Raw genomic sequence first — 23,374 nt, forward strand, 5'->3', positions numbered from 1 at the left:
ATGCAGCAGATGATCAAGGCAAATCTATCCCAGGTCAACAACCTAATTTCAGAAGTGCAGGCCGAAATCGTAGATCAAGGGGTAACGCAAAAATCCCTCGAAGATCGCCAAGAATCAGTTATATCGTCTCTCAGAGATTTGGGCATGGCTCTGGCAATCATCGAGTCCAGTGTGTCAGCGCATACGGATCATAATGCGGCCACCAATCAGATGTTGATGGCCATCAAGTCCACTGCCGAGGAATTGGAAGCTCGAGTGGAGGCATTAGATAACGTAACGCTCCAAGTAGAGACTTTGGACCAAGGACAAGCCAATCTGGAGGAATCATTAGATGATTTGAGGAACTTTGTAGCTGGTATCCAGCAGGATGTGGGCCAACAAAAAGAGCTCCATGAAGCCTTAAATGAGGATCATTTGTCGTTGAAGACCAATGTGACTCAATTAGAAAGTCAAGTGGCTGACCTTCAGCAAATCGATTTAGCTCAAATTGAGCAAAACAACGAAGTGAACGAGAAACTAATGAATCTGATGAATAATTTGAATAACGTGAATAACCTCGTGACCAGTTTCCAATTGAACGATTTCCCCAATATCACGAATACCTTGTCCCAGCTCCGTGGAGACTTGACAAACCTTGGGAGTGTGGTCGAAGAAGAAATGCTTGGCAGCGACGAATCGAAGACACTCTTGGATGAATTGAGATCCAAAGCCGAACTCTTGATGAGCCAACTGTCTGATTTATCCAGCACATCGGCCACGAAAACCGAATTGAACGACGCCAAGGAAGACCACAACACCGCAATATCTTCTCTCCGGGCAATCGTGGACGAAAACTCGATGAATATCACCGAGGTGAGCACTCTCCTTGGGGAATTCATCCTGGTCGCTGAAGAGACCCTGACGACGAAAAACATCTTCTTTCAACAAGTGCTTCGAATCGACAGCATCTTCGGACTCATCAACGATCTCCAAGGGTCAACGGCTAAAAACTTCACACTAATCCGGGCCGAGTATGACACAATAGCTCCGCAGCTCGTGGATCTAGTCCAATTCAAAACCGACTCGCAAACCCAACTCAACCAGTTCAATACCGAGCTGACTGCCTTGGGCGGTTTCCGAGTGACAGTTGGGAACACGCTCAAGCAGCTGAGAGACCAAAGTCAAAATATGTGCGTAACACTGTCGCAATTCACAGATCTAAAGGGTGCAGTGGACACTAGTCTGGGTCGGCGGTGGTTCCTCCAGGATTTCCAGCAGATCGCACCACCCGTCTGCGTCGTTTAAAGAGGACGCGCAAACATTTCTCCCGTCTGCTGCTTGGGAACCCTGAATAGTATTATTTATTTTATTTCTTGACTTAGCTTTGTTATACATCTTTTACCTAGGACATTATTGCGATTATATACGACTACAGATGAATGAATTAGTCATAAACACATGTACCATACTAACCAGTGCCAAAGCACCGCACTTTCTGCGTTTCAACGGAGGTTGGAGTGAGAGTGTTTCAACTTGTTCCGTTAGGGATTCACAAAACTGTCGAAAGTGTAGGGTTGGTTGTAAGTCTTTCGAGCTTCACTTTTCTTCGAGGACTTTAGGCACAAGTTCCCTATCAAAAAGATCACGATTCCAACGACACAGCCAGCAATAAATGCCAAAATGTCAAAACCATTCCCACATGGTTTTAGAGGATGCTTTTCTACCTCTGGGAATAATGATCTGGGGGGAGTTGTTGAAAAATTTGTCTCCGCGTCTTTCAAAGCCTTATACATCCCTTCTGATGTATCGGGTTGATAAAAATCATCCGTGACGTTGACTGCTTCCGGAACTGACCCAAGCCAAGTCGTCTCGATATCGTTTGGGTCTTGCTCCGACTTTCCTTCATTGCCGATGGCTTGGAAGAAAGCTTCCAGAGTTAAGCTATGTAGAATGGAAAAAATCTGCGGTTAGGCCACAAACAACTTCAATCAAAGTCAAAACCCCGAAGATGCTTACCTACACATAGCCTCATCTACGACTTTAACGGATAGAGATCGAATCTCAGTTTCGTCGGCCAAGCTATGCGAGACGTTAAGCTGTTCGTCTTTGGTGGTACATTGAACAATTCCATCTCGAATTCGAAACACACAGAGGGGGTTTTGGGTGCACTTTTGACAGTCGTCTGTCAAATTACACTTCAGAGTCAAACCCAATCTAAGGAGGTAGAAAAACAGGATACAAAACCCGAGGGTCTTCATTTCTGTGACAACTTATGGATTAGTTCGAGTACAGCGAATTCAATCAACCTTGTCGTTATCGTGAATTGTGTGAAACATCACTCTAGAAAGATAAGCGTCGACTTCACATAAGGCCCTCAACGTTTTGATGGATTTCGTTGTATTAGGCAATATGATACGTATACTTCATCAGCTTTTGGTCAATTGATAAAGTATAATGGTAAGAGTTGTTACATTTTTCGGCAAGTTGCGAAAACCAAAACAATTTGGAGATTGAGTCTCCATTATTGATCGCACATATTTTCACCTTTGTCTGTTAAGAGTAAAAAACATATCTAACTTGAGGCATCTTATGTTTCAATCACCAAGCACATGCACATCAGGGCTTAACGTTAAAAACCAAGGTGTCTTGACCGTATGAACTTTTTTCAAGTCTCATTTATGGTAGTTTCATGCAATTAAAGCAAGGCCTATTGACTAGGGAGCTTTACTATGTGATGATTGCGTTTAGGGAATAACATCTTTTTTCAAAACTTGGCAACGAAATTTGACTTTCTATTCATTGATGGCCTGAAAGTAGCTCTTTATTCATTTGTGGATAGGAGACAATGAAATCGAGTTTCCTACAGGGAGGTTTCATTCTCTTAGGGTTGATGAGGGTAAAATAACATACGCCTAAAACCGGCTTTGTTCAGGATGAACTGTTACTTTATTTTGATTTTTTTTCTTGCTGGGCGTGAGTAGGAAAAGGAGAAGAGAGAGAGTTGGTTGAGGTAATGGAGGTTGCAATTCGACATGTGGTCTTTCCAATAAGGAATAGTTTTGAATGGTTTGGGAGATGTCACTTATTTCTTACCGCCAACAGCAAAAAGAGTGTCTTGGGGCTTTTGAGCAGTTTTAGATGGCTGGGATTAGATGGGCCGGTTACGTGCTTTTTTGCTTTTTTTAGCACTACCATGGCTTGAATCATGAATGTTATAGAATTGAATCAAAAAGTAGGGACCAAGGGCACATATTTTAGTTAAAATATATCAAATAATTGCCCACTAGGTAAATCTCTGCATTTAAAGTGTAAAGTCGTGAAATCATATGACCGAATCGTGTACAACAAAAATCAACTCAATTCAGATAGCAAGCTCGTCTATTTGGTTTAAACAAGAACACAAGACTCTTACGAAACTTGAAATACAGAAATTTTTCAGTCACATGATTGATAATTTTTTGGTTCGAGATGTGTGCCTAGGACCCTATAACATGAATGGTTCAGGTCATGGTAGCATAGAGGAAGAAGCAAGGCCTCGAGAGTGCGATGTGAGCTAACCAGGTGGACTCGTTTTCATAGCGAATGGGTGACAGCTGAATGGGTGATAACTGATAAGGTATGGTTTCTACCGGGTGACAGAAATGTCTTCGGACACTTTCTCAAAATCGTTGTTTTAGATACCAAATACAAATTTGACACCAGAAAATATGCTGCTTTCTAATTGGCCAATTTGTTTTAGAAATCATATCAATGAATATTTAGGTGAAAACACAAGAGGTTTGCGAGGAAAATCTTTCCTCGTTCTTGAGTAAGGAAATGTGGCACCCCTCCTCCCCAGATTTGAACCCAATGGACTTTGCCATCTAGTCAAATCTGGAGAGAAGACTGAGGGGAACAGTTTTTAAGAGTCTTCCCGATCTCAAGGTGGCCCTATTAGCAGCTTGGGCAAATTTAACTGAAGCAGAGATCCATGCCTGTTGCAGAAGTGCTCGTCGAGGTTTTCGGACCGTAGTCAAAAAGCGAGGAGAAAATGTGGAGTAACATATTAATAAAGGAATTGAATGATAATGTAGAGTAAGTTTGTGTTTTTCACGTTTACTCTGCAACATGCGTCGTTAGGCCTAAAAAAGCAATCTACCGGGTCCGGTTAATTTCCTGTCACCCGGCAATTGCAGAGGCCCTGCTTTCAATCGGCTGGAGGTGCACTGTTCCAGTTACCGATTCAGCTGCAGTAAAGAACCACAACAAACTAGAATTTTACCCTTCTATGTTTCTTCTTCTACGATGGTAGTGCGCTAACAAAGCACGTTATGACCCAAACTAGTCCCAACCGTCCAAGACTGCCTAAACTGACCACGACATTTCTTTTGCTACTGGCGGGAAGAAAATAATGTAATCGCTTAAACCTTCGAAATCATCCCTTATTGTCGTCAGAAACTTGGTAGACTAAATTCCTATTTAGACGCATCAATTCATCAATTTATGCTATTGCTGGTCAACACCGACTAATATGGATTGATTAATCTTCATGTACCTAACCTCTCAACAAGACGGTTGACTTTGGAAAACCTGGATCATGAAAGGTCAGCTCTCTTTTACACTCAAGAAGATAGCATGATTTTGGTTCACTTTCAACGCGTGATTGAATATTCTTGGCAACTGCTGACACCGAATATAAATTTGAACTTGAAATGATTTAGCCTAATCGGTCATTTTCATTCACGCAAGTGTAATTTATTTGTAGTGTACGTCCATGTTGTATCATTTTTAAGCTCAAAATGAACTTGGGTTGATGGAAACTTCAATTGTAGAAAAAGAGACATCAAAAACCGTTATTGTGTTGCAACTTGGCCTCTGTAACATTATTGACTGTCTATGCCATGTCTTCTTTTAATTTGACCAGGTCCTGGTGAAAACAAGCTTTTGCTTACCCAGAACCTGAGGAATTACATACTCATGAAATTGTTGATATATCAAGCTGCTAACTCAAAGATTAAATGCCGACATTATCCAATCATGATCAAAGTGTTCCTGAAATAAATCTATATTAACATATTTCATGAGTCCAAACCTGTTGTTACAAAAGTAATAACAACATTGTTTTGGATTAACCTCTTAATGTTATCATACTTTGAAGTCTTATGCAATGCTTAGCGACTGATGCAAAACAAGGCGTGATACATTTCAGTTTTGAAGCTCTCTTAATAAAACGCGTTCAATAATGCTATAGACACCGGTAAATTGTCTTTACAAGTAAAAAGAAGGAATACTAATCACGAGTGTTTGCTAATTCAACACATTTATCTCCTCAGATGAGGGCATTTAACTTTTGCCACTTCATGAAATCATTTTTTGTTACATTCATGGTTTAGGCTATCAATTTGGGGGTCCAAGCTGAGAAACAAATTTGAGGGCTTTTGATTTCAACAATTTTGAAACGATTAAATATATTGAAATCTTTGGTAATTGCTTCAAACTTTTACAAAATCAGTTTCATGTTGTGTTTTTATGTTTTTTTTATTTTTAAAAGGGCTTTAAATAGCTTTGCGTTTTAGACTTCTTGCTTTCAAAAAAAATTGCTTGGGATTATTTGGTCTTCAAAAAGGTTCTTTTCTGAGCCCTGTTCATGATACTTCTGTTTTGAGAAATCTAGACTTTGATTTCATTTCTCAGCATTTCCTGGTCTTTCCCCCGGGAATCATCTTACTCTTCCAGCTTTATCTAGAAATGCATTTTGTTAAAGGAATCAAAATCTGCTATTACAGGATTAATAAGTTGCCACAAACTGACTTCTCGCATAACGTGTTAAACATTGATCGGTTCTTAGTTCTTTTGAGCCACGTTCAAAAATTACAAAACAATCATAATATCGTAATTTTCGCTCGAAATTTCTTATCATCGATGAAATTCGTAAATGGCGACACTGGTTGTCCAAACAATAGTAGAATGCCGTAAATTTCGTGGAATAACTTAAACGACCACAAGAAGAAAAAGAGAACCAAAACCGATTGAGATTTTTGTTGGTGCTCTCATATGGTGGCCACAATGTTGTTGTAGTGGACTTCTCCACTTTGTCCCATGGCACTATGACCATAGTCCGGACTCTCAACTTACAAATGCACTCCAACAATAATCCAAATTTGAAAAAAAACTTGACCACATCCTCATAGAATGGATCTCGGACAATCCTTTGCCAGGCCCCGGTTCGAAAGCAATTATCTTTTCGTTGACTCTTTATTCACTTCAAACTACGTACTACTGAACTGTAGGTTGTTTCTCACGCTTACAACCTTTTGCACTCATGGACACAAACAGAAAAGGTTTTGTTTATCACCAAATAACTTATTCATTATCCGCTGGGGACACACTTCTGTTGGCTCAAAATGTGAATCTGAGTGGTCGTGTTCCAAGTGTCCTCTGCCACACAATCAAATGTGGACCAATTCTGATGGAATAACTGGAACCCAACTGGACAGGAGAGCTTTAATCGTGTTCCGACCTGAAAGTGGTAGATGAAATGGATTGAATAGGTGCGATTGATCCTCAAAGAGAAGCCTGGCTAAAAGGAAGACTCGATGTGCGGAGAAGGTACACTGCAAATTCTGGCCATATCCTCTGATCAAATCAATTTCATGCCGGATAGGCATCTCATTGAAAAGAACTGATTTCTTTTCATCTCCCAAGCGTCGTCTTTGATCAAAACCAGAGCTTGGATGGATTGCTTAGACAGCTCGATCGATTGGCCATAGGGACACACCCAATTGGTCACTTTGACACAAGGAAAAGACATTATCGACCACTTGTCAACGTTTTGTTATGTTAAAGACGGAATTTTTCTCGATTATGATCGATGAGTTCAAATGGCTGAGCGCCCGCAATACGTATCTCAAAGATCATGAAGGTAATTTTTTTCCACAAATCCACGGATGGAACTTTGTCATAGTAATAGGTCAAAATGACACACGCAATACGAATGAAATTACTTTTGTTGATCTTTTTCTTTGTTCTGACTTTCTGTGCTCTGAGTGCAAGAAGTGCGATGCCATCAGAATTGTTATTGAACACCAGATGAGCGCTTTGATGAGTTAGATACTGTAATATCTATATAAAACTCACCCGATTTGTCAGGAAAAGAACTGTATGTTCCTGCTAGAGCTAGAGCTTTACTAGACTTGTATGTGACTGATCTGGAGGCGACAATTTCTGTTGGATCGACTCATGTCTGTATTCTTCCAAAGTACGTACAGTTCAACCACATTTGGTTTTGCTGCTTTCCAATAGCTGAACGGAAATTTGTACTGTATGTATGCCTACCGGATGGAAAGTAACTTGTTCGGATTCGACCAGACTCATTCCACGATTGCCTGGCCTTGGTTTTGATTCCGAATATTCATCCACCACTTCCTCCACCAAATCAGCTCTTTGATGATGAAGAAAGTTTGCCTGAAGCCCTGAGGAGATCAGATTGGGTCCACTGCCATGATCCTCGCCGACCAGACTCGAGTGAGAATGTCGAGGCTGTTCCGAATTCTTCTGACCTCGAACCTCTCGAGGATTCAGGGACGAGAATTCGTCTGGATTTCGATGATGTCGGTATGACTCTACAAATTCAGATTTCCCACTCTCCACCTCCAAAGTTGGCGAGATTGGAACGATTGAGAGTGAAAATGAGTCCAACTCTTTCTTCCGTGAGGACATGTCTATCTACAATACAGATAAGTGGGAGGAGGATGAAAGTTGTGAGTTCGAGGAAAGGGATTTAATGATCACTTGATCAGCTTTCTCACTTTGAGTTGATCGATCATCCCCATGGAGAGGCTTTGCTCCTCGATCCAATCGAATTCCATATTCAAATTGGATCCCATTGGCTTGGGATCCAGGGCACAAAGCTCCGGGATGCATGGATCCTTGGTTAGACGTGACCAACTCCCATCGGACTGGCATCTAAGGTAGTCGAGAAGAATATCAAGATAAATGAATGAATGAGGATTTCAGCTCTTGTCTAAATTTTGGGAAAAACAGGAAAATCACAATCGTACGTGGGGGCACTTCTTCAAAACCATAGAACCAAGTTAGTTGTTGGCGAGGAACGGCCATAACAAAAAATGAAATCGGAATGTACGAAAAAAAATTTTTTCGTTCAAAAGTCGAATTGTATTTGATTTTTATGTTAACACGGTAGTTTCAGGCACATTACAAGTCCGTATGAAAGGATTTTACTATCCTGGTTATGACTAAGGATGTGCAAACAATGTATTTAGATGTGGCCAATTATGCAAATAAATGTGCGTTAGAAATTGTCGATAATGCAAAAAACATGCCAAAAAATCGTTCATAATGCAAATGCTTGTTGAAATCGTAAAGGGTGGAAAGGGTTAAGTGTCAGGACACAGACCTAACAAAGGAGCAGAGCTTTCAATTGACTTGTCAAACTCTGGCTTACGACTTCTTAGGATGTTGATCTATGGCTCATAAAACCTTGTCAACGCCATTTCCGACGATTTTTGGGGGAGCCATACATTGGTCAATTCATCTGCACAATCGGAAGGAGCCCCCCCCCTCTATTTTGCTGAACCTACAGAAAAATACCTACATTGATATCAATATCACTTTTAAGAGATTGGTATGAGGTAGAGGGCTTGTCAGAGAAAAGTCACTCCAACCAAGCCACTTGAGACTTTGCTTTGAACACATTTTGGTAGTCGGGCTGATGGACTTCTCTTGCGTTACTTAGTTCCAACCAAAGCAGATAAACGAGCCATCAACTCACCGGCTCCCTGAATTCGGAACTTGATTTTGAGAATCACATAACTAAATGTGTTCAAAGCCGATCCCCTTCGCACACACCAGGCAACCGCGAGGGAGGCAAAAAATCTCAGAAGTCTTGTGAGTGTCGCTTCTCTTCTCTGACTAGCCCTCTAGTATGAGGGATATTGCTTTGCCAGAGCGCTATGTTCTGTCGTTTGAGTAGAAGATGGGTCTGCTTTGTCATTTTTCCCCACCACTTTCATAAATGTAAGACCCCAAACAAATAACAGAAAATGAATTGTCAAAACGAAGAACTGTGGGACATAGATAAGCATCTTTAAAAAATCTTGAGAAAGCAAGTTTGACACCTCAATATTGAGCCTTGTTTTGCTTTTTGTAAGACCACACACCAGGCTCACCTAACTTCTTGATGAGCTCTGTAGGCCAAGTGACTTGTGGTATCCTCTGAAAGGAGAGGGACGTTGAGGACTGAATGTAGGGATCAGTGGGTGTGGATAGTGGCTCAAAGAAATGTGTTTTTTTTGGGTAGTGAAGGTTTGTTTTTGTTTTTGAAAGCAGCCAGAGAGTGGTGTGCCACTTGACTTGATTTTGAGACCAGCTTTTTTTACTTGAAACAGGTCTTAAAGACAATTTCAATTCATTTTTGGTCAAAAATTGCTGATGATGCAAATAAAAGTGCAACACGTGAAATATGCATAAAAACTTAAAAATAGCCAATTATGCAAAAAATATCTCTGCACCTTTTGCACAACCCTAATGATGATACAATTAAAGCTCATGTATCACAACTTGTTGCTGTTTCTTGATCAGGAAATTGCGCTCCCCCAAGATGAGTCATTATTTACCTTAGTGATGATAAACACAAACATTAGCTTTTTTTCCATATGGAAATTTCAAAATTTATCTACACCTTTTCCAAAGATAGCTTTCACTGAAAGAGGAAAGCTTTTGTTCCTAAATTTAATGACATTATGGACCAAAGGTTTGTTATGTGCGAAAGAGTTCCTTTGTTATCATTGCGGACTTCCTTACCACTACCAAGTACTCTGAAGAGGATCCTTTTCGTTAGTGGGAAAGGAATCAGAGGTAACTCAAGATGGGGAGTTTTTTCCAAAATTTATACTAAATAAAAGAAACAAAAAAGGGATTCCAAGCTTTTCAAAGCTCCTTTAACCCCCTTGAAACGTCAGTTATATCCTAATAATTTTTCAGCTTCCTGCAAACATGAACTATTATTACAGTAGAACTTTGATTTAATGATATTGTTCGTCAGTAGAGGACGTATCGTTAAATCGAGACTTGCTATGAAGTAAAACAGTATTTGGTAAGCAGCAAAAATATTGTTAAATCGAACTTTATCGTTAAATCGAAGTTCGGCTGTTTTTTCAGCTTCTGGCAAACATGAGCTATTAAAACAAAATTTCCATCAGAGGAGTTTCACCTCTTCAACTCTTATGAGGGTAAGAATAATCCGTAACAAAAGAATGTTTCTTCAGTCTTTCATGGTTTTGGGTCACTCACTAATCCAAACGGAGCCATATAATATCACTCTCTTCAGATCTACGTGGCTTAGACCGATTACCATGGCATAGATACACATCGAGGGCGGTGAGGATTTGAAAAGATGCTGACCAGATTCGATTTGGATGTGTAATGCAATGTAAGATTGTAAACTACATGGTTCCTTAAAGTAGATTCATCAAAGTACAAGAAGGCTTATTGAATTTTTGATGATGGTTCTTTCGCTTTGATGGGTGGACATCAAGGAACTCACCGCTAGTTCACATCTCAGATGGACCTCTATTGAATGATGTTTTCAACTTCTTATCCCTCACAAAAGCGAGGACAGTAGCACAATGATAAACATTATGGACCCCAACAAACGTTTTGATGTGACTGAATGGCTTTAAGTACTATTTCATTTAAAACACATTATGTTGCTCATGAGCACATTCGATTTTGAAGAAAAATCGTAGGCTACTTTAAGGAGAAGTTCGCTTTATCAGGGTCGTTCAGAAGACTCTACAGTCTATTTGTTCGTGCAATAAGGATGTCGACACAAGAATAAAACTGAGCTGATGCTCCTCCTTACTTAAGAGAGGGTAAATTATTGGATCGCGTTCGAAATCCTCTTTTGCACTTTAAAAAGATCTCTTCGCCCTTCTCCCAAGGGCCTTCATTGTCCACTTGGTCCAAAACCATTTGAAATATTTGGACAAGACCGTAACTGGATCCTCGTTGCCTCAAGCTTGGCAACGAAGAGCATGAGGGAACCAAACATCTGCAAGATAAAAAGAAGACCATGGCCTGATTTTGGATTTGCTAGTTCTCACCCATCCATTCTATGTCAGAGCCAGAACCCGAATGGTGACACTTCGCCTGAACTCTGACGCAAGCACGAGCAATTCACACGAAGCATGCAAAATTCGTCAATTCTTTGGATACGTGTACGTAACTACATTCCCCCAGTTATGACATACACTTTCCCACATTATTAAGCATCCGGTTAGACATTCAGATACCCAATGCTAACGCCCTCGTGGCTTTTAGGATCTTCTTACATATCAAGTCATCATTGCTTAGCCAATTTCAAGCTGCAGGCATTCACTTCAAAAGGGATCTGACGTAGATCATAAAGAGTCCAAGGGCGCAAGTTCTCTCTCTACCTATATGTACATACATAGATATCTCTCTCTGTCAGGTCCTAGTTGTACTTCATGGAGTCCCGAGTTTCCCCCAGGCATGGTGAAGTTCGTCATCTTACGTACGTGGGTGGTTCTGGGTTCCAAGATCCATTTTGCTCGCATGTGAGTTCGGGTTTCCCCCTCATCACATGGGTATCGTTTCCACACGAGTAAAGGGCCATGTCACCAAAAGACAAGCCAGAACGAAGAACACGGGCATTCGATATTTGGGGAGGCTCGGGACATTGGATCAAATGACACGTGGGACTTGGTTGGTTGGGCTCGATCCAGGAACCCGATCTGCCGCAGGTTAACGAAGAGGGACCGATTAATTGGTAGCCGGGATCGCACAAGTACAACACCGTTTGGTTAAAGAGAGTACCCTGTGGAATGATAACAGAAATGATAGGCAATGGAACAATTGTGTTTACGATCTTTCACCGATAGGTGACTTCCCAATGTGACTTGGAAAGATTTCATGGCCATTTCTCAGTCAATTCAAGAATTTTTGAAGTCATGAGTAGGTGTTTGATCATTTCCCTAACAGGCAATTTAGTTATGTCACATTTTACCTTTTTTGGAAATAAGGGAGGTAAAAATGTAACAAGAAACAACTGCCCTCTCGCGGATTTATTTGGAATTATGACTGAAAAACTAAAAATAGCCCTGTTACCTCCAATTCAACCAGCCCGTTGTCAATAAGAGGAGGTTGGCCGCAGTTCACGCGAGAGCACTGTGGCTTGGGCTCGGACCACGCCCCCGAGTTCAAGCACAGTACATGATCCCGACGCCCACTGAACTGGAAGCCATGGTCACATTCATATCTGACCTTACTTCCTGGAGCGAACGAGGTCTGTGAAAGGCCTAGAAGGGCACGGCCTTGCTCGATCCTGAAAAGCAAACGGGAAACGGGAATGAAAGAGAGAATGAGAAAAAGTTTCGCTATATTGCCCCTTCTCCTTTCACATCTGCTGCCAGACTTTTCCCCTTCTGTTGAAATCAAACCAAGTTGAGCAATCATCTTGGATGAGAGCCAAAGTTTGTGACCAAAGGTCGCTGCTCTTTTTAAAAGCCACCAACTCAATTTTGAACCAGCAGCGCTAACTTTTCGTCCCTTTCTTTTCAAGTTGGACTTGGTGCCCACAGCAATCTACCGCTAACTTTGGCCAACCGTGTGTACCTGGGTGGCTTCCAACAAGGGATGGGTGTACAAAAGGGCACCTCTTCAGACCAGCTCCCATCGGAGAGGCATTCCAATTGAAATGGAACAACAAAAGGGTCCATAAGTGGATCCTGCGTTGGTCCCGATGACATCCCTAATCGCCGAGGCAAATACGCCCGAGACGGACTGGAAGTTTCCGTGGCCAGATGTCTCCGGTGACCAGGACGGCATTCCAACTCGATTTGACCACCAATTTGCACTTTGATGGGGGGCGCGGGGTCCAAAATGGTCCAATTGGGAGCGGAGCTGATCACCAGATGGCGCTCTTTTAAAAATCGACTCTCTAAAGAGCATCCTAGTGCTAGAAAATAATAGGAAGAACAGATCGATTGGTTCGATCATAGTTGCACACATCGTAAAAAGCGATCCTAGATTGCCCAACAATAGTTCAGATCATCTGATGAAACGAAAAACATATCCGTGTCTAATTGATTTAAATAGCATCACTTCTATGAAAGTGGATCTGTTAATAGAAGTGGTCGAGTATTTAATCGAAATTCTGGGCAAACTTTTTATTTCTGTAAATTATCAACTTTTGATGATCCATGATCCCTTACGGCATTAACAGTTCATTACGCTAATATTTGCTTGAACGTATGAATTTACTGTCGTAACTACCCAAATATTATAAACTTTAAAGGAAAATTGGGACAATCACTTATTTTACATTTTGACGGCAATTGTATATCTTAAGAAGAAACATGTTTGTCTAATTTACCCCAACAGAACGCATCGATACAAACCGTAAGCCATTCGTGTTTGTCCGTCTCTAAGTCTAGGAAACAGCGTGGCCACTGATTTCTCCATCCCATTTCATCAAATCTACTCCCTCAGAAGCTCAGGATAATCCCGTAACAAGTTGTTCGGATCAGCATTCACATATCTAATGGAACAACACGTACCCTACAAACTCACGTGTCACATGTTCGGAACCATTGTGGTGTGTCCTAATTACATTGTACTTTTACAAGATGCTAATGGCTTTGGACCAGGCGAACCCGTCCACCAACGTACAAGTAGCAAAAGAGTTTCTCTCGAAAATATTGGGATGTGTTCGTTCAGTATAGACAACAGGATGTGGAAGTAAATTTGCCATTTTAATAATTCAGCCAGTCTATGTATTCTAGAGGCTAATGATGAAATACCGAGGCAAGGAGATGGCTTTATGCATGGACTTCTAGAAAAATGGACTGCGAACGAGCTTCGCTCTAAATCGGCCTGCTCTTAGTCATAGCAACTCTGAGCCACTTTTCGAATTAAGGTAATAAAATAAGAAAAGTAGATCCCTTCAATAAAAGAGAGGTATTTTTTATATAATTTACTTGCAAGGTGCATCGTTTCAAAGTTATGTTGCCAAAAGCTTATGTAGGTGACGAAGAGCAGGCCGAAAATTCGAATTTTATGTTGTGTTTACAACATATCTTTGGGCATATCTCCTGAGTTCCCTAAGCATAGTTTTGGGCTCAAATTTGGCCAGGTTCCTCTATTCAACCAGACCTTGTGGTCGTAAGAAGTGTTTTTCTGAATAAGATGAACAGTTTAGGGGATACGAAATTTTGGCTTCCGTTCGCAGTCCAGATCTCTAGAAGTCCGTGCTTTATGAGAGAAGGATCAGCAGCAATCGAAAACACTCATTAGTGACTCGACATGTTTTAAGATTTCCTGTCGACCCCTAGGGATCAATATCTCGTTTGTTCATTTAATATTGATAATCGATGCCCAGGAGATCATATTTCATGAATATATCCGAGCATCCTGGGACGAACGAATGATTAAACAAACCTTAGTGCTTGGGAATGTCCTTTTAAAGAACATTTTGATGAATGTAAGAGGCTCTCAATCTCAGTGTTCTCGCCAACTTAATGGCTGCATATGCGCCATGCCAACTCACTTCCTCAGGCTGAGCGTTCCAAGTTCCAATTACTCAGAGGAAACTATTGCCCATAGAATCATTAATGGTTTTAGCAAGAAAGTTCCTGGCCTAGGAAGAGGTCCTGCTTCCAAAGCAGAATTTTCCTTAGAACTATTACTTTTTGTAAAAGCAAAGACGAGAAAGATCTTTTTACGCAAATACAGAGTGAGCTCTTAACAGGGTATGAAAAAGCAAAGATGGGCATTATATCGATAAACGGTAATCGTGAATCACCAACTTCAATTTTTGTGTTAGTTATGTATGACTTAATGCAAATTTGGATAAACAGATCCATTAAGTTCTGTCCTGACGTCAAACGATTTGCTCAACAAAGAAAAAAGCTATTCCAAAACGCGCTAAGATCTTCATAACTTGTCATCAAATCGAACCAATTGATAGTAATGGAAGAAAACTCGTGAATTTACGACGTTATTGTTTTGTTAAAGATAACCAACCTTAGCAAATCCTTATTCAAGAACGGCATTATTTCAGTTAAAACACAAAGCCACAATTTTATCTCGAGTGTTCTATGTAATAAATCAAAAAAAAACTATATAATAATTGTATTGAAATGACTCATTCTAGACATTCCCAAACTTTAATTGCGTTATCATCGAAACTATTTGTTAATGTTAACATTTTTCACCGAAAACATTGGACCCCATGCGTGCCATGAATCAATGAAATGTGAGGAGAGCCTTTGGTCCCCCCCAAAGGACTCTCTCTATTCGTTCATATCAACAACGGGGTACCGACCAATTCATCTGTTCTGTAATGGCCGAGTGAGTTTAATAATGAACAGATTCCATGCAACCTAGGTCGAGAGATGTAGGGGCCCTTTTATTGCGGTTGTGATTACATTTCCAATACCTTACCTTGGCAAGTGGGTTTACCAAGGGGTTCCCATTGTTCGCTGCTTTGGCAAACCCTCTCAGCCGATCCTTTGAGGGCGAAACCCGGACGGCAAGAATATGAAATCGTCTCAAGATATCCGAATGAAGAGCCCACAATGAATCCATTGGAAATGTAACCGGGATAACCGCAATTGATCTCTGAAAAGAGCTTGAGTCAAGCATTTGGAACTGTCAATCGTCAATTGCCAAGAGTTTGCTCGGCACAAATACTGCGACAAGAAACCAATTCGAGCGTGATATTGCTTCCATCTAATGGAAGTCCTGGGATAATTCGTTTAGGTCGATGACTGCCTTTGGCTGGCTGAAGTCTTGAAGACTTCCGACCTTTGTATTGATGAGTTTCCGAAAGTTCAAATCCAATCGTTTCTCACGAGTGAAATGGAACGATGACACGCCAAAGGAAACCTCATATTGTACCTAGGGTTCCTAACTCGTCATAAATCACGTAGTGAAGCATTCCAGGGGCTGTATAAGTCCACTCAAGATGGCAGATCGTGTTATCAAAGGGGATTCCGTCGGCAAAATGTATCAATCGATCCCTTCTGAATTGGGATCTAGGAAATCCAGACCCACAATAGGGTTCCAATTACGCTGGAATACACGGTCATTTTGGCGCAAGTTCCACTTTTTGGAGGCAACCTGATGAGCGCGAAGAAACGATGCATGTGTGAAGAAAAAAGCTATAATCAAATCAAAGCAAGCACGTTCCGGCTGATTCGCTATCTTCGGTTTCAATGGATAAGCCTTTTACGTAGAACTCTAGGACTTAGGGTGGAAGTTGATGCAGCACTCTGTGGCAATGCAAACACCCCATAGGCTAATAAACGGTAATTTACGAGGTAGAGACGACCATTTGGAAATAATTTTAGAATCCTTTCTAGGAACTAGACATGTGGGGTTCATTTGTGGTGCAGTTGTACACTGGACGATAAAAATGTTTTAGACTGCTGTACCGTACATCCGACTAGACATGTGGGGTTCATTTGTGGTGCAGTTGTACACTGGACGATAAAAATGTTTTAGAGTTGATATTGTTTGAAAGTAAAGAGTAGTACTGATTTTTTTAATTCCATTCCCAAGCAACAGCACTTATTGGAAGCAGAGAGGGGAGAGACGAGAATCAGAGTAAAATAATAAACATTGGATGTCATAATCAACCATCTTCTAGAAATGTGGACCTCAAACAGGAAAGAAACTTTCCCATTTTTTTTTACCCCTTACTTTTTTACACTAGTACTTAATACGATGATAATAGACTTCCCTTTGTAAATTTAAAGCTTTAATCTATTTGGGCCATGACCTAAGTTTTCGACAATATAACATTAAGACAATCCCTTTTATATGTGAATTCTGAAAGTCAACTTTCATAGCAATTTGAAAAGGGACTCGGGTTTGTTCCACTCAAAGAAGGCAGGTTTTAGCGGCAGAGCCCTTAAACTCCATATTTCTGTAGTCCATGCATAATATAAGTCGTCTTTAGTCATAGAAAGCTATGTAATCTAAGTTGTCTATCGCAGTTATCTTCGGTGAAGGCGCGATTTTGCAGGCGTTGTTGTACTTCAAATCGCACCCCTCGGATATTGGAAACATTTCAATTCATTACCGTTGGATATTTAATGAACCGATTGATAAAGTATCAGCAAAAACAGGTGTTTTTTATTATCGTTGTTACTGACGAGAGATTAATCTACCATTTCTTATTTTTTCTTGCTTTTGGATCAAAAATATGGTCATGAATGATAATCAGAATGCATATTTGGTCAAAAAAAAATGTGTTTTTGGAATGAAACGATCATGCGTGACCGTTCAAAGATAAAAATAAAAAATCTCAAATATTACCGTCGACTACCGATTTAACGCGGAAATGCAAATTCTACTTCATCATAAAAATGCATAGATTTTTTAAAGCTGAACAATTGAAACGTGTTAGGGACTAGACAAGGAGGCAAATGTGTTCAATAAAAACAGCCTTTGCCACGAACTGGAACGGTCCAATAGCGACAAAACCGCCTAGCACTCAAATTGAAATGGGTATACTGATATTTTTGATATTCCCTTGACTTAAATCTCCTTTGTCTTTGAAATGAAACAATCGATAGTTAAAAAAAGCGATTTGTTGCTAGTTGATAAATACAATTGAGAGGAATATCTCCCTTTTCCTCCGAATTGCCTTTCGAAACCTATATACCAAAATTATACTGTTTCAGTTATGTCTCGAAAAAGAAAAATCAGACATCGAAAAACGTTGAGCCCAACTTTGAGATCGGCTTCGAGATGCTACATTGCAATGCCACCAACTATGAACTGCAAGTACGTACCTCGACATTGGGGCGTTTGAATCTGCTTGCCGGTCCATTGACCCATGGGTGTGCATGTTCGAGTTCCATCATCGTCCTCATTTTCCAAAATGAACCCTGGATCGCACGTGATTTGTATCTGTTGGAACCGGGGGGATGGCAATCGAGTAAGGCTGGCATTGGCCAAGAAAGAGCCGCTCAACTCTGGACAAGGAGCACACAAATCCAAGGCTCGAATCTGCAAGGCCAAGCGAAATTATCGTTCACTTATCCACGATCCGATCCCCGAACCTCCTGCTATTACCGCTACTCACCACAATCAGTCCCTTCATGTCGGCGAGCACGTCGGTCCAGTCAAAAACTTTGGCCACATCTTCCGGAGAATTAGTGGCGGCCTCGGATCTTCTTTGACACTTGGGCACCTCGGGCCAAAGGTCCCAAGTTGATAATTGGCGAACTTTCGGCCAAAAATCAAAGGCTGTCAACTCGCCGTGGAACGACTCGAGAGTAGAAAAGTTGCCGGCCAGATAATCTTGTTCCTGTCCCAGGATCAGCACTCCATTGCCTGGAAGAAAACCAACATCAGAGGCTGTTGCAACATTGGGCAGAAAAACTGCTATATACAGCCTTTGACAAAGGGAAGGAAAAAGGAAAGGCCGAAGTTACCTTGAACGGTCTGATTGGTGGCCAAGCCGTTACCCCCGTCAACACGGTGTCCATCTTTCGCAATGCCCCAGATTCCATTTTGCGATTCCCACCAAACGCAAAGAGCGTGCCAATTTCCGTCATTGGCCGTCACATCTGTTACGACCTTGTCTCCTGCAACCGGCGGGGTGGAAGAAAAAAAGGCCAACAACTAAAGTTAATCAAAATGTAGAAGATTTCCCAGATCCTCATCAGATTGATTCCAATCCCCCAATAGCACTCAGTCCGAGTAGGCAATATTTGCATTACCTACTTTACTGGCTTTCAATGTGCCGCAGTTCCTGTTCTCATTTCAATTCCAATGTAGGACACGCTTCTTACATACGAAGAAGATGGAATGGGAATTGAAGAGCATCTCGGCTTTCTAAGCTCGTAATAAAGACACTGAGAACGAGGCGTACCGTCGTTGTGTGCTTGGCTAGAAGTTCTGACAATTGTCTGAAGTGTCTGAGGACACAAAAAATGACGGGATGTCGAGAGTTTCCGGATTCTCTCAAGTGGGCCGAGGCTTTGAGGTTAGAGTCCTTAAGTCCCAAAGAATCGTTGGAAAAAAAAATCAAACTCTGCATTCCGTACTGACGAGAGCACACTCGAGTGAGATCAACTCTGGTAAGATTAGATTTTGATGGGTGAATCGCTTACCCTTGACAGCCAAGACGAATCCCGAATAATCCGTGAAGGTAATTTCATTATCTTGAGGGCCAATTGCGTAGCTGAAAGGTGTGCCATAACGGTCCTGATCCTCTGATCTCATCCAGAAACAGAAACTAAACTAAACTGCGGAAAGAAAGTACTTGAGCCCAAAGCGAGTCATGCATGACTTGGAACCAGCGAAACAAAATCACCTCTGTAAGATCGGGAACGGGTCGATGGATCCGAATATAGTCCAAGTTTCCGCCCATCGAATGGCTTCCCATCACCAATGAAAAGTTCCGCACCAATTCTGTCATTTAAGAATACAATTATGAACAAAGGAGAGTGACTGACGGCCATTTCTGAGTTCTGTGACTTTGAGATGGAGCAATTTGCTTTGTCATCAAGAAATATCATTGAAGTGAGGCCATTTCCATGGACAGTCTTAGTCAGCAGGGATCGGAGGGCGTTAGAGAGGGGAATCGGGTTTGGAGTGGCGTTATAGATTTTATTAAGCTCAATCACGCCAATGCCAAAGAGAGCTAGAGCATTGTGATTTTCTTTTATAGCGATGCTTCTTCTTCCGTTTCAACCAAGGTTAAGGCCATGTGGAAATGTCATATCTTCATCATGGGGCAGAGTTGCTATTGCGGCCGTTTGGGCAGTAGAAAACTAAAAATTAGATATTTTTTCATAACAATCAAATAAGGGAAACAAAGGAAGAGAAAGTTTAGCCTCCATCCCCTAGCACTTGAATCAGGTCGTGCACAGTTCATTGGAGCTACCATCATGACCATGGGTTATTGGTTCTGAATGTTAGGAATTCTGTTAATTAGCAAGACTGATCTTCTTGGTAAAACCAAAGCTGTAGCCAGCGTTACATATTTTCAGGATTACCCTTCACGAAGGCTCATTAAAAACAACAGTTTTTAAGTCCTGTGGCTAACGGCTATTGTTTCCCAAACACGCAGGATTTATGTCGGACCATTATCTGGCGAAACGATCCATAAATCTGAGCCTCTCCCAAAACTTGATGCCTTTGTTTCCTGTCCTTAAAGTTTTCGTGGACGATGAATGAATGCAGTCACCTTGGTCGCAGAATTTTCCCGCAAATCCGAAGTGACAAAAACAAGTGTCCCGCCCGATTTCGCACCATCCATTGTTCAGACAGAGCTCAGGATTGCATTCATCGTCATCGTTGGTTTGTCCGCAATCAGGTCCTTGATATCCTTTGGAACATACACATGAGTATCCTGGCACTCCATTGAGACAAGTCCCGCCGTTTAGACAGGGGTTCGGGGTGCACGTATCCACACTATCTTCGCAATATTGCCCACTAAAAAGAGAGCACCGATAAATCGTGTTAAGGGTTTCCAATCAGGCAATTCGCGGAATTTAGATCGACATTTTTATGGGATACGAAAGGATCACATTAGTCTAAGGATACTTTATTGTTCCACCCAAATATTGCCTCTATTGAAGTGCCTCCCTATTCTTTGGAAGAAAGCTTCCTTTATTAGTAGGTCTCGCTTTTTGAGCCTAATAACACTTTCTGATCCAAGAAAGAAGTCTTTCAGCTTTGGTCGCTTCCATTTTTGGTCAGGCAACACATAATAGAACTAAGACGCATGTTAACGGATGCAAAACCGTTGATGAGGCGTTTATTCCTATTGTTTACCGTGCCTTCAGGGCATCTTTTTCCCAATAACAGCTAAAACCCCTTCCTGAGTTTCGCCGGAACACTTCCTTTTGGTAGGACCGCGTGAGCCACTCAAAGCCTTGGCGTTCCTTTTGTTCCATTCACTAGGGATCTAGGTGCTTTGGTGGAAGGGGGGGGTGACAACACAAAAACAGATTCCATTGGGGGGAGTAAGTGAGGCATCGCATAAAATGGAAAATAATCTTCTGTTTTCTGTCTCGAGGGAGAAGCCTGCGTCTTTTACCCAAGAGGCTTAAAGCGATTCATGTGCCAGAGACCCGTAAGTATTAGCGAGGCACTCATGCAGATGCTCTAAATTTTATAACTAATTGTTAAAATTTCATTATTAAAACCCTCTTTCGAAAAGACGACATATGCCGGTGAACAGAAACGTTTACTTGTATACCATGACCCAACCATTTATATAGCATCACGGATAGATAGACTTAGATTCCTTGGGATTCTATTTCCAGAAGGGCTTAATGAAACCCACACGAGTGGCTTTAATGAAGCAGATCAACACCTACCTAAGCAAAAAGCACCCTTTCTAATACGACTTTTTCCTTTTTTGATCAATCCAGTGATTTCATTGATTCATCTCAATATGTGAATAAAAAGACGTGTCAAATAACTTTACGTTGCTGCTGTACTGAATATGGCCACCCTTACAGCTGCTTGAAAACGAATGTTGTTTTCTGAGCTTGAAGTTTGAAACGGAATCTTTTTTTACTCGACTACTCGTACGGCGGAAGATAGGAGCGCAACTTTTCCGCTCTAATGGACCTAGATCTGTCAAAAAGGAACCTCACAGGAAAGTTCCACTTTTCACATAGATCTCCTCATATTGTGAGGCATGTACAGTTTTGGCAATGTCTTTGTACCTGAATCCTGGTGAGCATTGGCATGAGAATGAGTTTATGTCATCTATGCAATTGCCTCCATTCAAGCAGTTCTCTGGCAAACAATCATCAATATCGTCCTCACAAGCCTCACCTGAAGCAAAAGAAGAAGAAAAAAATGAAAATACAGACACAAACAGCGTGAGCTCAACACGCAAATCGATGAATGGACCAAGTTGAAGGAGAGTTACAGACACATATTACTGTGGCCCCTGATTTTAAATCCCCAGGATGCAAGTGAGTGCAATCTTTCTATCAGTTTCATTACCTTGAAATCCGTCAAGGCAAACACAAGTGAATTCATTAATGCCATCCACACACGCGGCTCCGTTTTGGCAAGGACCAGATATGCACTCGTCTTCATTCAACTAATGAAGAAGAACGAAAAAAAGCGAGATATTAGTCAAGGGACAAGGAGAAAACTAAATATGTATATCCAAATCCACCGTGCAATGCGTATTTACATAAATTCAAAGAGTTATGCGGTCTAATTAAAATGCGATAATTGGTAGGTTGCCGCGTTATGCTCAAGCTAGTTATGCACTTCTAGAACTCATTGCGAGCTGATTAGTTTAATAATTATAAGGTTCTTTCCATAACCAGTTCAAGCCACGAAGTAAAAGAAATCACTTCTGAAACAGCTGGTTGGACGGGTAATTTGACAATGTTCCGTGTTTTTGCACGGTCTGTGAAGGACGCGAGAATTGCATCGATTATGTTTGTTCCCCTAACTCAATTTCCACAATGTGCGTCACGCCTCCCCATTGTCTGAGCTATTGAAAGCTGTAGCTGCCAAAACTCACTCGAACAGAAGCACTGCAGGTGCTCTTTATTTGCGAGTAACAGACTGAATTGTGAAAATTTGTTTGAACATTATGGAGGTATCAGAAAGTTGATGAGTGTTATTTGTAAGCTATGGTGGAAAATATCACCTCACAATCGATTCCACCGAATCCATCGGGACAAGAACAGGCGTAGTTTCCAATTGAAAAGTCCATGGCACAAAACCCTCCATTCAGACATGGATTGGAGGCACACAGATCATTTGGAGCCTCACAAAGGAGACCTAAAACACGGGAGGGAAGTGGTGCAAAAAACGAGAGTTTAGCATTCATTCATCGGGATTTGGAACACGTCCAACTGATTTTGAAGCCCTGCCTCAGAGGTAACCAGAGACTTTGTTCCCCTTATCTTTTTGAGAGGGATCGAAGCCAATCAATTTGGGGAATCAGTTGGTTATCGATAGGTTTCCGACCAACTTTGAAAATCCTCCGAAAACTGGCTTGGCCTTCATTTAGTTAAGCGCCAGGACATTCAAAATAATGGGTGCCAAGTAGGAAAGACGACGTGCTTCCGAGAACTCCTTCATCTGTACTCCTAATTGGGAGGGACTCATCATTACAATTTGAATCTTGTAGAGGACTTGGAATTAGACCCATCTCAAGACCAAATGCGCTATTTCCAATGCACTTTCCCTCCTGAAATGAACTTTCCACACTGGCATTGAGAATGAGCGTAGTGGTTCCATTACCTGTTTCAAGGGCATTTGGACCCATATGGAACTTTGAATTGAGTTTGAAGGTAGAAACTTACTAGGGGGTCTCTTGCCACTACAACATTTATCTTGCTAGACCTAGAGTCGAATAATGAAAGGGGTGTCG

General features: G+C 41.3%; 3 protein-coding genes across 3 annotated transcripts in view; 1 reads left to right on the top strand and 2 right to left on the bottom strand.

Annotated features, from left to right (window-relative positions):
• LOC131892596 (rootletin-like) overlaps positions 1-1,451 on the top strand; it is a 4,956-nt gene extending 3,505 nt beyond the window's left edge. The window contains exon 2 of the mRNA XM_059242408.1: positions 34-1,451. Coding sequence (XP_059098391.1) covers positions 34-1,284 — 1,251 coding nt within the window. The 3' untranslated portion in view covers positions 1,285-1,451. The remainder of the gene's footprint in view (positions 1-33) is intronic.
• On the bottom strand, positions 1,332-2,316 carry LOC131892866 (uncharacterized). Its single transcript, XM_059242726.1, has 2 exons — positions 1,996-2,316; positions 1,332-1,920 (listed from the first exon to the last, which is right to left on the bottom strand). The coding sequence occupies exons 1-2, from the start codon at positions 2,235-2,237 to the stop codon at positions 1,521-1,523; spliced, it is 642 nt and encodes a 213-aa protein (XP_059098709.1). The 5' UTR covers positions 2,238-2,316; the 3' UTR covers positions 1,332-1,520.
• A 3,878-nt stretch (positions 2,317-6,194) lies between these two features.
• LOC131892865 (sushi, von Willebrand factor type A, EGF and pentraxin domain-containing protein 1-like) overlaps positions 6,195-23,374 on the bottom strand; it is a 44,480-nt gene continuing 27,300 nt past the window's right edge. Inside the window, exons 21-37 of the mRNA XM_059242725.1 lie at positions 22,646-22,779; positions 21,982-22,081; positions 21,696-21,807; positions 20,204-20,451; positions 19,328-19,425; positions 19,125-19,254; positions 18,444-18,596; positions 18,092-18,342; positions 17,799-18,015; positions 15,442-15,618; positions 12,613-12,955; positions 12,106-12,322; positions 11,517-11,815; positions 10,841-11,029; positions 7,767-7,923; positions 7,294-7,683; positions 6,195-6,478 (exon numbers count right to left, since the gene is read on the bottom strand). Of these exons, the coding sequence (XP_059098708.1) occupies positions 6,329-6,478; positions 7,294-7,683; positions 7,767-7,923; positions 10,841-11,029; positions 11,517-11,815; positions 12,106-12,322; positions 12,613-12,955; positions 15,442-15,618; positions 17,799-18,015; positions 18,092-18,342; positions 18,444-18,596; positions 19,125-19,254; positions 19,328-19,425; positions 20,204-20,451; positions 21,696-21,807; positions 21,982-22,081; positions 22,646-22,779 (3,365 nt within the window). The 3' untranslated portion in view covers positions 6,195-6,328. The remainder of the gene's footprint in view (positions 6,479-7,293; positions 7,684-7,766; positions 7,924-10,840; positions 11,030-11,516; positions 11,816-12,105; positions 12,323-12,612; positions 12,956-15,441; positions 15,619-17,798; positions 18,016-18,091; positions 18,343-18,443; positions 18,597-19,124; positions 19,255-19,327; positions 19,426-20,203; positions 20,452-21,695; positions 21,808-21,981; positions 22,082-22,645; positions 22,780-23,374) is intronic.

Source organism: Tigriopus californicus, chromosome 2, assembly GCF_007210705.1.
Source record: "Tigriopus californicus strain San Diego chromosome 2, Tcal_SD_v2.1, whole genome shotgun sequence".
Lineage (NCBI taxonomy): Eukaryota > Metazoa > Arthropoda > Copepoda > Harpacticoida > Harpacticidae > Tigriopus > Tigriopus californicus.

What these genes read in the sequence shown, in the direction of transcription:
- LOC131892866 (XM_059242726.1), bottom strand. Translation starts at nt 2,237, where the DNA reads ATGAAGACCCTCGGGTTTTGTATCCTGTTTTTCTACCTCCTTAGATTG. An exon ending in GTAGATGAGGCTATGTGTAG is followed by an intron (nt 1,921 to 1,995) that starts GTAAGCATCTTC and finishes CATTCTACATAG; the next exon opens with CTTAACTCTGGAAGCTTTCT.